The sequence below is a fragment of the Monomorium pharaonis genome, chromosome 5 (genome assembly GCF_013373865.1).
Source record: "Monomorium pharaonis isolate MP-MQ-018 chromosome 5, ASM1337386v2, whole genome shotgun sequence".
Taxonomy (NCBI): domain Eukaryota; kingdom Metazoa; phylum Arthropoda; class Insecta; order Hymenoptera; family Formicidae; genus Monomorium; species Monomorium pharaonis.
Genome location: NC_050471.1, coordinates 5,960,438 through 5,978,650, shown reverse-complemented (window position 1 = coordinate 5,978,650; position 18,213 = coordinate 5,960,438). Strand labels below are relative to the sequence as shown.

At 32.3% G+C, this 18,213-nt stretch overlaps 1 protein-coding gene across 1 annotated transcript in view; it reads right to left on the bottom strand.

The window, feature by feature from the left end:
* Nucleotides 1–9,643: 9,643 nt before the first annotated feature.
* Nucleotides 9,644–18,213, bottom strand: part of LOC105837217 — an 89,217-nt gene continuing 80,647 nt past the window's right edge. The window contains exon 3 of the mRNA XM_036287192.1: nucleotides 9,644–11,112. Coding sequence (XP_036143085.1) covers nucleotides 11,032–11,112 — 81 coding nt within the window. The 3' untranslated portion in view covers nucleotides 9,644–11,031. The remainder of the gene's footprint in view (nucleotides 11,113–18,213) is intronic.

The window sequence follows — 18,213 nt, the reverse complement described above, 5'->3', positions numbered from 1 at the left end:
TACAATCGATCCGACCCGCAGCAAGATCGAATGAGCTTTAGTTCACTTGTTTGCTATATTTTTATACGCGTTATCATTTCGAATATCAATACTGCCAGAAGCAGCACTGTAGAAAAGATCGATAAGTATATAATTAACACTGTAAAATTGGCAACTGCGAGAAGATTTAAATGTTAAACGTTATATATTACGAGAAAAATATTTTTATCATTTTTTATTTTTAGTAATAATTATTTCGGAAATAAAATTGAACTTTTAGCTTAATTTAAATTCTCATAAAAAATTTCCATAACAATTTTACTACAAAATGTCGCTGGTTCTATTTGAAAAACTTACTTAATCTAATATATTTAATTTTTTACATTCTTTTCTTTAATGTTTTATTGTATAGTTAAAGAATATAACTTCTAGATTCACCGTTCTTAATTCACTTAAGTAATAATTAAGTATTAATTCACTTAAGTAATAATTAAATACGAGGGTAAGAAAATTTTAAGAAATATTTCAATATGTTAAAACTTGAAACAAAAATTATAACATTTTTTTCTCGGAATTGCCAACCAATCTTTACACAAAATTCTTTAGATGTATAAAATCGAAGCATCGGTTACACAAATCTCGATGTAAATGCGATGTGAAATATTCTTATCTGTTGATAAATCTTCGACGATAACGGCAGTTAGCGAGAGAAAAATGTACAACGCAGCAGCGCACGTTTGCATATCTTTTAATATCGTAAAGTCATATTACTTCGATATTGCTTCGATCTTTCCTCTGGCGCGTCACTTATGCTTCTTTCCATTTTTGTATTGTTCTCGTTGACTTCTGAAGCGATATTCTCGGTTCTTTTCTTCTCGCCCTCTTCGGTCATATGTGCGATATGTACCAACGGATAGTTACAACTTACTCGTAGGTTATTCATATAATATATATATATATATACGCATTTTTATATTTATACTTCTCTGTCAGAGAGTTTGTTCATTCCCGCCTTTCTAAGTATATTACATACACGCGTTACACACTTATACAAATTTTTATATATACTGAGTGTCCCAAGCATACATTATTTCCTTTTTTAACGACTTAATTTTTTTGATAAAAATCTGATTTTATCTTTTTACAGACAATTTGATAAAGGACGAATCAAAATTTGCAACTTCTTACTTTTTTATATTTATTACTTTGGTTATGTCATGAAATATTTTACAAGAAATTGATTAATGTTAATAGTGACCAATTTATAAATATTTAATTTTAATTTCCACGAAAATCTGTTTTTAAAAAGGGCCGACCTGACACACTCTGTATAAATATACGTGCTGTGCGCATAATCTCACCATCTGATTAATTTCTGATTTTGATCTCCCATATTAATTCTTACTTTGATAATAGTAATAATTGTCTAGATAAATTTGAGCCATAAATTTTAACGAGAATCAATACAATTGCAGTTGTGGACTTTCGCTGAAATTTATTTCGGTATATCAATAACAGATGTACGTATGTGAGATTCGGCAGGATCTCTCTCGCTCTTTCTCTCTCTCTCTCTCTTTCTCTCTGATTACAAACTTTCAGTATACATCTTCAAGGAATCAAGAATCTCGAACTCTCTTGAATAGAAATATTTTTAAAAAATCTTTGCTCGCGCGTGAGACACCAAACAGGTGCGACTTCTGCGTCGTTGTACTCTTATTATTGTTTCCCGGGATACGCGACGGGTATCTGAAGGAAATGCCCCGTTCGCATCCTGTCAGAATGAAATTCCGAAGACGTTCCGCGTGAGCGTCTCGTAGAAATGTCACCACGCCCTGATCGAATACATCGCGTTCGGATTCACGCCTCGAGAAATGCTGACATTCACATCCGGCCGATTGGAATTTTCGGCGCATTCCGATACTCGCATGTCGCTTACGTGGCATTTTACGATGTCTCGATCAATTCGATATTAATTAAATTAAACCGCTTGGTGACAGAGTCAACGAAACTATAATGTATTTTCACACGCTTTTAATTTCAGAAATGTAAGATCTTTTGTGCGTGTACACATGTATATGTCGCAAATTCGTAAACTTGCTTTTTGATATTTACATGGGAGTAGTTTCAAGAAGCTTGCACACGGACTTTCCCGTAAATCTTTTTGTGTGAAAGTGATAATACGAATAAATATGTTTTTCCCCATATCTCTAATTTCGGGAATGTGATTTCCTTTTCTGGTTTTCGCGTATCCGCAGATGTCGCGAATTCACAATTCAGAACTGGGCGGATTCTCGACACGCGATAGCGCTCTCGAGACGACGGCGATATGGATTTTCCCGGCGGTAGTCAACGTCGCACCTGCGGGCGCATCCCGCGCGAGCAATTTAATCAGATCCTTCTGATCCTTAACCCAGCTGCGCGCGGTTGGCCCCTGCGCGAATAAGAGAAAAAGGTCGGAGACAGGCCAGCCCGGTGCAACGAGCTCGTCGAGGACTATAGGGTGAGCGGGAAAAAAAAAGATGACGGAGGGGTTGAAGGAAGGGAGAGGCGTATTACCGGGAGCAGCTGGGCCCCGTGAGCAAGACTTACTCGCTAATCGTGAGTTTAAAGTTACCTTACATTACTTCCTTTTAACAGTAAATTACGGCTATCGATCGTGGAACTTAGTGGCTAGTGCGTATAACTTATGTAATAATAGATTCGATTAGACGTTTCAGTCACTTTGACTATTATTACCTTTTTTTCCACATGTATCAAGATGTATACAGAGTTTCTTATCATTTCTCATATATATATCAGAAAAGTATTTGGCTATATGCATGCATACTGAAAAAAAAAGTAATATATTCAATAAGATATGTTATTGCGGGCTGCCAATTACAGATATACTCAATACAATAATACATGCTATTACAGTATCAACATTGTACTTGCATTAATAGCAAATATTATTGTATTGAGTATTTTATGTAGTTGGCAGCTCGCAATCACATATGTTATTGGCTATACTACTTTTTTTCTGTGTGCATAAAATTCTATAATAAAATTTAATATTTAATGATAAAATTGATTAACAACTTATAATTATTTACGTGTTAAAATGAATTTTTTAAGTGATACGAAAAACGTATTAATTTTACTTTATGCTACAATATGAGACACTCTGTATACATGTGAATTTATTTTACTGGATATTGGTCTTGCAGGCCAAAAGCGATCGGTCCCTATATAATAATAAATATAATAATAATAATAAATGTAATTATTGGGATACGAGTTTTAATCTTCTCTCGAGGCTCTTCTCTCTCAGATAATTTGCTTTAAATTCTATTGTGAGAACGAAATAATCTTAGCTTCAAACATTACAAAATCAATGCGATATTTATAATATTCGAACACAACAGGAGATACACTATTTTATATATTATACTTTCTAAATCACGATCAATGAAAACTCGACACAATTAGTGGAAATACACTGACTTTCAGTGATATACTTATAATCATTTACTGATTATCAATCAGTGAAATAAATACTCTGATCTTTTAGTAACTATATATTAATTCTAAAATGAAAATTACTAAAAGACAGTGAATATTCACTGACTATCACAGTTATAAGTATGCCACTGCGAATCAGTGAATATCCACTGATTACGATTTAGAGAGTAAATTATTAATAAAGTTAATTATTTTTTTCATACTTTTTTCTCAATTACGGGAAAGAAGCTTAACAATCTTGAATTTCTAAAAAAGTTGAAGTTTAGCTTGAGCACGAGAACGGGGACAACAAGATCAGAGATAATTCTCTTCCCGTTTGTCCGATTTTGCGACAGACAGAAGGGACAAAGAACCGTCGTTGGTCGGGGGTGGACAAGCCGTCTCGTAGGGTGGCGGCAACCGATTATCCGTATTCGTCGAGCGGCAAAACGGCGAGAGAGGGAAGTTAACGTGCCTTTAATTAATTCCGTGAAACTTTCTGATCGGTGGATAAAAAGGTCGGCCCAAGTTCGGAGCGTGAAGAAGTGTCGGAGGTTGAATTTCAGTTGGGTATTCTTGGAGGGTGGTGTTCCGCACGACGGAATATGTTACTATTTCGTATTCTATAGGCAGATATAGCGTTATGGAAAAACCTTTAACATTTATAAAATAACGATAAAAAATTTTTGTGTCATAACTATTTTTATATGAACATAATAACCTAATGAGATAAAATAACGTTTGAGCTATACTGTCTTTGTTAAATTAAATATCCGCTTTACAAAGCACTTTTTAATTTTAATCTAGCAAGAAACTTTTTATGATTTATTAATTCTAGAAACGTTATAGTTATAATCAATGTAACTGCAATTGACAATATAAAATTACATTTTATAAAATTTTCATATAACTTAATACTATTTTTAAATAAAATTTTATGATTAAAATTTGGTATTTAAACATAACACGACTTTAATAATTTGAGCAGTTAAGTTATAGATGTTTTACATCTTTTGCTTTCTTTTTCTTTCTCTCTTTCTTTCTCTCTCTTTCTTTTTAAAAATAAGATTAACAAAATTATTTATGTGTTATAACAAAGACATATATTATACATATATTATTATTACAGAATAAATGATGTAGTAACAAAAAAAGCGTTAAAAGAAAATCTCTAAGCAAAACCTTTGGTTCTCAACTGTGTTAGGTTCATACTCATAGTCTAATCTTAAATATAAGATCGTCTTAAGTTTATCTTCAGATACTCTGCATCCAATGAAATAATCCGTACAGTATTTAAAAACGAAATTAAAATGATCTTAAATATAAGAATGAACTATAAATACCGGCCTTTAGTTTAAGCATTGACATAAGAATAACACGGAATTGAGATAAACGTTTCCACGTGTCTACGGTTATGACGATGATTCTATGCGTAATTCGGTTTCACGATAAATGTAGCCACGATCGTGCTCGACGGACCATAAATATGGAAAGCCTTAATGATATTGAGTACCGTGGCTGATCGGTTAACCGCCTTTACCGTTCGTGGTCGTCCACATAGAGCGGAAGCCGCGTTGCGCGCGAGTAATGCGCGAAATTTCCGCACAATTGTTTCCTCGCCGCATTTGCGGCCATTTCGAGATTCCAACGTTCGCGTTCGACTTTTAGCTTAAAAACTGCGAATGCATGGTAACAATAAAAAAAAAGAATTCTCGAAAGTAGAAAATTGTAACTGACTAGCGAATACTCCGTGTCACATATATTCGGGCAAATATTAATCTCTTAATGTTTAAAAAAACATGAAGAACATTCAAATATGCGCAGAGTTATTAGCAAATTTTAGCTCTATTTACTTTATTAAATTATGTTGGAATGGAAAAGATTTGACTTTTTATAATAAAACGAATGCTTTAAATAAATTTCACTATTCTATATAAATTGTACATAGTCTAAAAATCGATTTTTTACATATCTGAAAATATATAAAAAGTATTTTATATTGTCTCGCGAAGATATTCATCGTTGACGAAATGAGATATAAATTGTTTATTTTTTAAATTAGACAATGTTTAATTTAACATTGTACAGCCGTTTAGCATTTATAATTAGCAAAATATGTACAAATATAATTGTATATTATAATAATGAATGGTTACATATAAAATGATTTATTTATACGTATATAAAAAATACGTCATTGCTTATTTATTTAAAGTCAGAAATATTGCCATTTTTTACGTTTTCTATTCCTTTTTATTTTTTAAATTTAAAATTCCTCCTTTTTACTCATTGTGAAGTTATGTTTGTTTTATGAAGTTTTGGATGTATGAAATTCAGTTCATTTAGATCATTAATTGACTTTCATGTGAAAATTCGAGATCTTATCTTTGCACAGCATATTAGTATTCATGTTGTCAATATATAAAGACTTCTTTCGACGTAGTCTGTGAATTTCGCGTACGCTTCCAACGTGTCTATAATCCGCGGTTGAATTTGTAGCATGTGGTCGATACGGAAGCATTAATAATGCCGGTTGTTGCGGCTGGTCGGATAAATACAGTTACTACTGGCCGCGGCGAAACTGCTGCACGCAACCGGCTAGCATTCAGACTTCGGGTTGTTTTGCGTTTCAAAATGTACCGAGTTTACTTTGTCAGCGGAAAAACGACGCGGCGGGGCGAGCGCGCGGAGTAACGAACCAGACTCCGCGAACGTCTCTCTCTGCTTTCATTGCAAACATTTATTCGTTTATATCGGAATTATTTATATGATCCGCTCTGACAAAAGTTAAAGCACGGACAATACTGCCGTTGCCGGTGAAATCATTTTGTTCGTGGAATCACGTGGTATTCCTCGCATTTCCATTTGTGGCAGTACATTTGGCAAATTATAGCGCGGACGTTAGATATTATTGTACGTCATACATTTTCCTGAAATTGATTTTTGATAAATTTGTTTTTGTTAAGTTTGTATCGCGGAATCTTGATTAGAAGCTTTTTTAACAATATAAAATTATTAGTTATATATCTGTTAATTTGTATAATACGCCAATTTCTATATTTCCATGCATAGTCTCGTTTGTAACAATGTTCCAATACCGATTAGATTTATTTATGCTAATATATTTATGCGTGTTGAGTACATACTGTCACGAAATTATAATTTAACTAAAGCATTGTGGTATATTGGCGTTATGCGAATATTGATTTTGAAATACAATTTATATCATACGGTTCACTCTATTGTTACAAACGATACGGCATACTATATCAAAACGTTGCTTTGTCAGGCTACATTTAATTTTATTACAAATTGATCATTAAAGTCATATTGTATAGAAGTTATTCATGGCATTATAATCATGAATACATAGAAAGTGTATTGTAATATTTTTGGTTCCAATTTGATTGAATGAATTGCGTTAATATCAAAGGATTGAAACAAATTAATTAATACTTGTGAAACTAAACTCTTGATAGTTGAAATTACGTAAAAGAATATTTGAAAAGATTATAATGTTTTAATATATATACATATATATGCACAAAAGATTATATTTTATGGCTTAACTAATAAAAATTATTAGAAACATTAAAATAATTATTTTTAGATATTTTTGAAATTATTTTTGTCTTTCCGCGATTTAATAAATAAATGATAAAGTAAATAAGAAATGATATATCTTTTATCTTTAATTTGGATAAATTTGTATTTTTTATTTTATATTTAATTTAGTAATTTGATGCTTATAAAATTTAAATTATTATAAGTAATTTGTCGATAATCTTAAATTATTTTCTTGTAATTATTAATTATATTTTTAATATTTTTAATATAATAACTTAAGTGTTTAAGTAATATACTTTTTTTAATGCATTTAGTTATATGTAAATTGAATTGATCAATTGTAAACTTAGGGGTGATGTAAAATATTAGATCAAAATCTATAAATACAAAAATGAATAGTATAATAATAATAATTATAATAATGAAACTAGTATAATAAATAAAGCAATATCACGTTATATAGAAATATATTTATAAGTACTAGGTAATGTTAGGCAGCTGAATAGGAAGCTTCATTTAGTATTCTTATTCGTGTTGAAATGTATGCCAACGGTATGCGTTTCCATTTATCGAGAGAAAAATCGAATTTTTAAACAAAGAGAGAGAGAGAGAGAGAGAGAGAGAGAGAGAGAGAGAGAGAGAGAGAGAGAGAGAGAGAGAGAGAGAGAGAAAGAGAGAGAGAGAAAGACGTCCCGTCGCCGCCAACTTCCGCGTTGTCCTTTCATTGTCGAGAATTTAATCGAAACTCGATCAGTTCTACTTCGCGATATACCGTTTCGTAAAATATTCTCGGGAATAATGGCGCCATTTGATACTCAGCGAGAAGTAGTAACGGAGAACGAATAGGTGGCGTTATGTTCCACATGTTTGATCAAAATTGATTGTTATCACTTGGCTTTTCACCGTGAATCAACGAAATATCTCTCAATATAATTGAGATATATGTCATTATAATCAACATTTTTTATCAACTTAAGTTAATATGAAAATGAATTTAAGATTTTTAAATAATAATTGTTACATTGTTATTATTTGATTTTTTGATGTTTTAATATTTTTCTGGTCATTTCTTGAATAATACTCATCAAGCTTTATTAATACTTTAAGTATTTAAAATTTTTATCTTTCAGCGTTGCTGAGATTATACTGATGATAATCTGCACGTTTTTCGAAGTTAAAATTTAATGGTGTTATCATGGCAATTTGTCTGACGAGGTCATGATGGTTTATGATTTCATTTATGAGGTAAGTTGAACAATCTTGATGTTTTTGCATTTTTGTGCTTACAGCCCACTTTTGCATAGAAATTCTAAGTGGCATTATGGAACATGCATATTGTGTAACGGAGTCAATAAAACAATATTGATTGATTGCGACGTGATTAATTATGATGAATTAGTCACCCGAGTGCAATTCCGTTTCATTTTGCGGAATTAGTGATATTTGTAGGGGATGTGAAAGAAAGTATAATTTATTATAATCGACTGGATAATGCACTTGACGATTTTTAATTTCGTGACAACACGATTTCGAAATATTAGAAACACATTTCTTGAAAAATAAATTATTTTAAATTAGAATTTATTTTGAGAGAATATAAAAATTTTCTAAGAAAATATTTATAATAAATAATATCTTTATATGTATTTACTTAGAATATATAATTTTATTTTATTTTATCGAATATAAAATTCATTTATCTATATTTACCCAATTAAATATAAACTAATTATTTACGTAATTATTCCAATAAATAGCGAGGACATGTGGGCAAGTTTATAAATATTTTTTAAAATTTTATAATTCTTCCGTGTAAATTGTACTTGCGTCCCTTCACTTTTGATGCCTCGAAAGCTTTGAGATCTGTCGAAGCCATTGATGAAATAAACGTGTCATGCAAATACATTGCATATATATCATCGCGGTTTTTAGAACATTTCGGCACGTAGACCTAAATATTTCACGCTTCGCTCGCGGTTAGGTAATCTTGAATATCGATATTCACCGCGTTCGGGCCTCGGTATATCTTTCGTAGCGTGAATATTCATGCATCCACATATGTATACGTAACGTCTGTAACGGCGTCAATTTATAGATCTCGCTGCACAGGATTTAATATACAGAGCGCGAAATAGCTACGCATCCTTCACTATAAATAATATCGCAATCGTCCATATATAATCGAGAACGACAATCACAAAGAAAAATTAAATGATAATGAAAAATCACATTAGTTAGTGGAATATTATTTTATAATACATTTGTTTTTTTTTCTATTAACATTTTTAGAATTCAGAATATTAATGTATTAACATTTAGAATGTTGTAACATATTTGAACATTTGAATAAAAAAATTTAAATTTACATACATAATAAATTTAAACAAAGCGTATTTTAAATAGAGCATTTTAAATCCAAGATTAATAAAATTTCCCCTCTTGCGGAGAATAGCACAGAATATGATTTATCTTATTTAAAAATAACGTAAAGAGACACACACACACACACATTTTGAATTTTCATAAAATTTCTTTTCCAGTTTTTATTTTATTCATATGTTTAAAATATTAAGAAAACTTTTTAATACTTTTTTCCGATCTTTAATTTTTTTATTAACGTTTTATTCTTCTCTTTTATCTTTTATATTTTTATCTCTTATTTATTATATCAATTGTATTAATACTGCTATCTATAATCATTTTTCCTTTCTTGAGGTCATAATTTTTGAATCGCTATATACCATTTTTTCCTAGATACGATCCCAATTCTAGAAAATGTTCTCACCTATCCTAAATGACTCGCAATTTTGGTGCCGCTTTTTTTTTCGTTCGCTACGTATGCCGACACTATTTCCACGCCATTATCGCGCCCGTTTTCACGGCGCGGCGTGGTTCTCTTTTCGCTTTTTCCAGTAAGTACCCCTACCCCCTTTCTCTATCCGTTTTCCTAACCCCCAGGTTGGCATGGTTTTTCCGCGCTTATCTACATGGCACTTATTTGCCGGGGCTATCTGGAAATTTAACGCCTGCGCCCTTACCAAGAAGATCACCGCCATTCCGACACCCACTCACCGTGCCCGTTCGAAACTATCTCTCACGTTTTCCGACCTCTCCGCGTACACATACAAACAAACACACGCATACGATCCACGCACTCGTCGCTTTTCTAACAGCAGAAAACTGACCGGACATTCTCGTGCACCTCTCATTCGTTGTTAGACCTTGTTACCCCACGTTACATAGGTAGGAATGTTAGCTATGTCATGGGGTACATAGAATTCTATTACGCGAAATTTGTTTGCATTTGTAACACAAGATCATCACTTAATTTTTTTTTTGTAGTGATGAAATGTGTTGCCAATTAGGCATTAAACTCTTACAGATTAAAAAAAAAATTATAATCTCTTTTAATCAAGAACTCAAGTAAATAATACTTTTATAAACTATTGATTTTTAACACACATAAACTGGAAACAATCTTGTATTTAACCATGGTTCAAGATTAGAATGTGTTAACTTTTTGTAAAATTAAAGTATTTAATTTTTGCTACATGTAATAATATTGCTGCTTTCATAATTATGTTGCATGAATACAATTTACAGCATAAATTAGCAAGTAATAATATCATACTGGAAACCATTTTTTCATGAAAATAATATAAAGTGAAGAGTTTCGAGAGGGATCACACACTTCGTTTCATACGAAGTCTCACTAAAATCGCATTTGGCTCCGACAATTTTCGTCTCTGTGACACTTCCATACGTTCCACTGTCGTCATGCCGTAGCATCATCCACACAAAAAAGAGAATGAGTCTTAAGCCTAAAGTAGAGACGCTGCCTCGGAACTGCTGTTTTAAAGCTTACAGATTAGCTCGACAAAAATCATTTAGAACGCGCCGCGCGCATTAGATCAGTTCTTTCTTCTGATGATACCTTTTCTTTTTTTTCCTTCCGTTGAGCAGAATCAGGGAAGAAATGGTCATCACGTGTTATAGAGCTCACTACTAGCAGTCATCCTGAGTTGACGATGATTGTAGAAGCGCTGCCACTCGTTCCGAAAAATCGCCCGAAGCCGCACCTGAACACTGAAAATATAAAAACATCGATATGTTGATAATATGAACTAATTTTTTTAGTTTATATATTTTGAAATTTATAATACTAGTTAGGATAAGAGAGAAAATATTTTGATATATTTAAATTGACAGAAATAGGGAAATTTAACGAGAATCAGAAAATTCATACTAAATTTTTTTATTCGGGACATATATTCGGTGTATACTTTAAACTACGAAAACAAAAAACAATAGCAATGAGATGAAGAGCTGCGAAACATTTAACACTTTTGGCGCGGTGAAAATTCGAGAGGTTGTTGCACGTGTTAAATTGCAACTAGCGCGCGTTTACCGCATTTTATGTCCCATGGGAAGTACTGGCAGCTTGAAACTTTAATGTTGGCTACAACTAAAGGTGGCGATGGAGATCAAGTACCTACGATTTATTCTTTTTTTTCGGATGATAATGTTTATTTCGACAATACATTATTTCTTATAAATTAATTATTTAACATATAATTTATAAAATAAGAAAATAAGTGTTAAATTAATACAAATAATAACTAATAGTAAAAATAAAGACAAATAATCTCTCTATTTTTTAATAAAAATATGATGTAAAATGCATGCGTACACTGCTTATAATATACACATGAAAATAGCATTCACTTATTTAATGCTCTTGCATCTTAAAATTTTTAAATTATTATCTTTATTATTTGATTTTATATATATATATATGTGTGTGTAAACAAAAAAATAGGCAGATATTATTGGCACTAGTTATTTTATATATTATTAGATATATATATATATAATAATAGATTGGATTATTATTAGATTAGTGAATACATTGATTATTAATTGTATGTTTAAATTTAAAAATGTAACTTAAGACATTATAGAATCATCTAGCATTAAAGAATTAAAGGTCCATAATAAATGGTAACATTTCTCTCTTTCTCTCTCTCTTCCTATTATTTTTTTGTAGCGATACTGGCGTAGCGATACTGTCGTCAATGAAAACTTGAAAAGTTTTCGCAAGATCACTGAAAGCGCAGACAATGTTGATTTCCCAACGGAATGTCGCCCGTCTATAAATCTACACTCAGGGTTTGTTTAGTCGATCTGTATGTACCGCGAGTGGTGCTCGCCACCGTGTATTTTTGAGTGACGCGAGAGGAACCCGCCGAGTGGAAGTTTTGCGTCGTTGAGCTTAAACGCGGGCTACGCTTACGATCGAGAAATGGGAAACAGCAGTCGTTTATTCGTTTCACGGGTCGTTTCTCGCAACGCGACCACCATTTTTACGGCGCGGGGAATACCTCGGCAATTATGCGACGCATCGCGGCATTTATTTCAGGAACGTGTCGCGGACTTTAAAATTACGTTCACGTGCGGTTTTTCACCTAGGCGTTATCCATTTTTCCCATACGGGCAGTAAACCGATAAACAGGAAAGAGATAATAAATTGTTTTCTATTTTAATATCTTGCTGTTATGTGTATATGCAAGATATTAATAAGCTTTCTCTCTTTCACACACACACACACACACATTTATATAAAAATATTTATAGCTACATATGTTTATATAAATAGTGCTAAGTGGGAAAAACAGAATTTGTTAGAAATTAATTTATATTTTTGAATAATTTTAACTTAGTTTTTTGTAGCTGAAAATTTGAGGATATATGTTATATTTTTAAATAACAATTTAAAATTTAAAATATAACGCTTATGTTGCAATAAGTTATTATTGCCAATATTTTTGTACAATAAAAATTATCAAATATAAACTTATCTTGCGGAAAAATAAGTTTAATAAGAAAATAAAGTTTCTTATTAAACTCATCTCGCAGTTGGTGCAAAAATTTGCAGGAAATTCGACCACAAGCTCAAAACCGAAGGCGACGAGACATGAAAATATACGAGAACTCTTGAAAGCGTAAATTCCACAGGAATTTGTGGGAAACACTGTGGTTTCGGTGCTTAAACAAATATCCTTAGGGATCCTTTCGGCTAACGAGCGCGGTTACCTTGCAACAAACGCAAAAGTGATAACTCGAAGGATTCAGATATAATCTTGAGGTAGATTTATGATTTGTAACGCCTGTTTTCAATATAAAATATGAAAAGAGATTTTATCAATCATGAATTAACCTTATTTTTTCACAGAGAATTTTTTCACTTTGTCTAGTAAAGCTCAAAAAGCTGAAAGTCCGATTTGCTAGCTTACGGGAAGATTCTCATTCCTTCGGGCTACTCTTCTTTTCTACGCATTCTTCCACTCCGGTCTTTTTATGCCGCTTTGCCACGTTCTTTCTCGCAATTTCTCGGTGTAGACTCTTTCCCTTTTTTCAGGTGTCCCCCTCCGGCCTCTTTTCCTCTCAATCTCTCGTTTTACTTCTCTTCCGGCTCTCGCTTATCTTTCTTTTTTCTTATTTAACCTCAACGAGATAAACTGGAGCTCGGCGGAATGGCCGCCGTGCGAAATATCATTGGCCCCGCGTAACTATGATATTACGGCAATGAGAATAAAAGGAAAATGGCTAGAAAATTTTCCATCAGGAAGCATACCATGAAAATTTTTCTACTTTTATCCTCATGACGAACCTTTTTTCTATCTGGTTTACACTATGGTAAATATATATCGCTGAATATATGATATGCCGCGTAGAAAAATATTTCTTAACGATACTATAATTTAGAAAAAATGATTCCTATAGATAAAAGGAACAACGATAATATTTCGAAATGTTTTATATAATGTTCAATAACGGACAATAAATGGCCATACACATCAAAGAGAAAATTTACGTGGTAGAGGAAACCACAAGTAACGAGTTAGAACCACATATTTGTGCAACTGCAAATATTGCAGGCCTGAAATATCAGCGCGAATTGTAAAGTAACGGTTAAATAGACTCTATTGATTTTAGGTGTTCATTGGTAAATTCCGGCTGCGTGTATAGCGGTAACAGTAAATTCAATCCAACTCTATTTGCCGGCCGACTGTTTCATTAGATAACGATTACCGTCGGCAAACGCGCGTTTGTAGGTAAAGCAAACGATACTCGAACGTTATATCCGGGGCCTCTCGGTTTATGTACGCGCAATTATTATGCAGGCCGCGCACACGGTGTGTGCGGCCCATTACGCATCGCATGCGTATCACACAATTAATTTATGTAGATACGCGCGTGTCATAATCGCGCACGCATATCGCTGCACCACCGCTGCAGAATATCGTGTTGCGCGACGCGTTCTTCCCCTTCGCTCTCCCACCCTCTTTCTCTTGTATGGAAGTCCTCATCTATAATTGAATTAATTAATGTATATCTTCGCGCATTATGAACGCAACGCAATTGCCAAACACAGTTTTATAATTTGCAAAGTTCTAGAGTTTCTCATTAACTTTACTGAAGCATTTACGAATGCAATAAACTGGAGGTTCGTGAAGGAATTGGTAGCGAATAAATACATCAGTGAGTAACAAAACAAAAAAAGAGCAAAATTATATAAAGAATTTTACATTTAATTTAAATTGTATCTTTATTTTATTATATTTTTAAATAATTTATTTTATTTGCTTATTAGAGAAACGTATATTAATCACTAATTGCATTTTTATAAAAAAAATATATATATATCTTTTACAACTAAGTTTATGTAAAAAGTATTAACAAAATGTGCTTCTTCTTCTAAAATTTTTAAAATAAGAATTTACTCTTTTATTTGTACGTATTAATTACAGTTGCGGTAACAACGTCATAATTTTAACAAAGCACACTGGCAAACCCTGACATTAATCATATTACGATTAATTGCAAACTTGACAAATGACGAACGTATACATACGCACACACACGTGGTTGTCGTTCGAGCAAAGGGTAATTGATATGAGTATCTCGTATCGACGCAACACGTGTGAGAGGTATAATTGCACTGTGCTGTTGCTGGGAAAAGTGTAATTTGATGACAATGAAATGCTAATTATACCGGTAAACCGGTTTAATGTTATTTCCACGTAATAAGTATACGCGTTACGATACACTCGGTACATATTGTCGTTATATCTATTGATGAGCAAAAAGATACGAAAGAGAATAAAATACGGGAATTAAGGTAATGCATCACACTCAAAAGATAATGACGTTTTAGAAATGAATGATATGTAAAAGAAAATGTAAATAAGCATTTTAGCTATATTATTGCTAGAATTTAGTACAATTATTCGCACATTTCGTTAAGTTTTTAATATAACCCAGTAAATACAATTTATATATATGTAAAATTCTGATGACTATATAAAATATTTTAGAAATATTTTTTTGAATCTTGTAATATATGTTTAACTAATGCAGATTTTTCGAGCCCCTAAAATATTATATATAAATGAATATGAATAAAATCTGAAATTATGTTTAAAATATATATTTTAGAAGAAAATTCTCATGTAATTTTATGCGTATGTGTTTTTTTGCGCAAGCACTAATTTTAATAAAAATAATACAGAAAAATTATTTTATATATTATACAATATTTTTAAAATTTATAATATTGCACTCAAATGCTGAATCGAGGTATCTGCTATGCATTCCTTTCCACAGATAAAAATTCGTTGGAAAGAATTGCTTCGGATCACTCAAATAAAGAAGGTTGAATGCAATGGGGAAGGAAAAAGTAAGGGTAGTCCCGTCGCGGTCGGTCAGTCGGTCGGTTTCCACACCACCAAATTCTCCATTCCCTTCCGACGATCCCTCCATCTTCCTGAATTTCTCAATCTCTCGCGATTGTACCACACATTTGAGTATGCTTTCTCCATTATGCTGATTTCTATGTCCGGACGATATCTCGCTATCGTCTTTAAGTCATTCTATCAACGATAAGATACGAAGCATAAAATATTCAACGGAGTAAGGTAAAATAACTGTATAAGATAAATATGCTTTTTCCCGTTTTCTTTCTAAAAGCATAGTAATGTACTTTACATTATGCAACAATACCACAGTTATGCTTTTGCACTTAAAGTAAGCTTTTGCAAGGTCATATATGATTTATTAATATCACTTGTGATATCAATTTGTGTTGATTTATTTTTTATGAATTCTCTCTTTTGTTTCCTTTTTTTGAATACAGATCGAGTAAGATCGCATTAAACTAGATGAGGAAACAAACGTGAGAAGAAATAGGAAAAGACTGTTCGCGAAGGGGATTTATAAGGGTGACGGATGTCGAAAAGTCGGTGCGACTCTAAGGAGAAATTGATCGACTGAAAAAAAGGAAAGCAGAACAAAGCTTTCTTCGATTCTGGTGCAAATATTTGTCCGATATAATCCAAGTTATATCCGACAGAAAATGATATCCTGCCGGGAAAATAATCATTCTGTTGTGTTTCATAACGTAGTTAAGAAAACAACCGATCTCTCGAAAGAACTTCGCTTATTTTTCCATCTCGTGAAAGTGCGCAGGTGGACGTGAAAGTATACTTTTTGTATTTTCGATTAACTTTCGATTAAGTTTATTACGAAGAAACGCATGACGGGTTCTTGAGTATTGATTTTTTTTCGTTATCATTTTTTTATTCCTGGCTTTTAATCCTTAATCAAGAATCGTACGAGAACATTGTACCGTAAAAAAAACTTGCTTTATTATTAGGATCATTATTTTTTTTGAATGGGTGAATGTATTTTTACAACGAGAGACGAGAAAAATTCTAATATTAGCTTAAGTATATATTTGATTAGACTTTATATTGCTATATTAATTAAATAAGCACATTGTATGCTTATTTAATTAATATAGTAATATAAAATATAGTATACAATTATTTTGAAAGTATCTTTTTCTTTCTTCAGATCGATAAATATGTGCTTCTCGCCTCGTACTAAGAAATTTGTTATCTTTCGGTTTAAAGCGTGTAACATCGAGACGTAAGGATTAAAGGTAGTTCATCAACCTGCTAAACGAATCGACCTAAAATACATCGCACATCACCTATAATCCACAACATGGTTAAGGCGTAACTGATACCAATTAAATCGTGAATAGTTGCGTTGGTTAGCTGTACCGTATGTATATCTTACTTGCTCGCGGCAGGATCGGTTACGTTGTATTTCGTGCTTGTAACGTGAGAATATACGACGACCCTCTAAGCATCTCCACACGAGTGCAACAATGGCAGGCTTCCGTGAATGCCCCGGAACATTGTAACGGTATTTTGCCATTAAAATATTGCAAATCGAGCAAGTCCGATAAAAATTTACTTGCACATTTTGATTAAGATTATGTTTTACTGTCAATATAAATTTTCGTATATAATTTTGTTGAATTGAATAAAGTTTTTAGAATAAAGATTAAAGAACTGAATAAAGATAAGGCTTTTTTCAAACAAGCTTTTTTTCAAAACTCAGTAGTCGTTTGTGAACCATATATGTATATTACAATAAAATACATCCGTTTTTGTTACGTAACATATTCTCGTCTCTACCCAGCATCTTTGCAACCTAAATGCATGCACACGGTCGACTTTACAGATGTTTCCCGACAGTTTTTGCTCTGTGAAGTGACGTTCTTGTTACTCTTGTTTGATTCGCTCTTGTTTAATAACATTGGCTTCTATTGATTTAATCTTTATCCGTGCAGAAATATATTTTTTTATTGATATAAAACTATATCAAAAAACATGTATGATCAGATCTATCTAAAGCTGCATTTTGTAACGTGCTATTTTCAGTTTTTTATACAATAAATATAGATTAAAACTGTTTTTGAAATAGCTAGAAATTCTATACTTTATTTAGTTTTAAAAATGATTTTTTTTATTAGAATATATATTTAATATTTGCTAAGATAAAAAGAATTCGTGAGATGAAAGAGAAATATTTCACTGTATTATTAATCGCAAACATCTTCAATTCTACATTTTTAGAATTTTCCAGTATAGTGTTTCGTGCGCGTATAGTTGTTTCTGTATCTATTTTAAGGCTACGAGTCGCTGCAATTCATATTTACGCGGAAGGGAAGTGAAAGACTTGATGAAAAGGAAAAGTAAGATACATGTTTAAGACGTGCAAAATCTTCTTGGCAGTGCTCTTCTTTTGCTCGCGCGCATATTTCGCAGAAGCTTT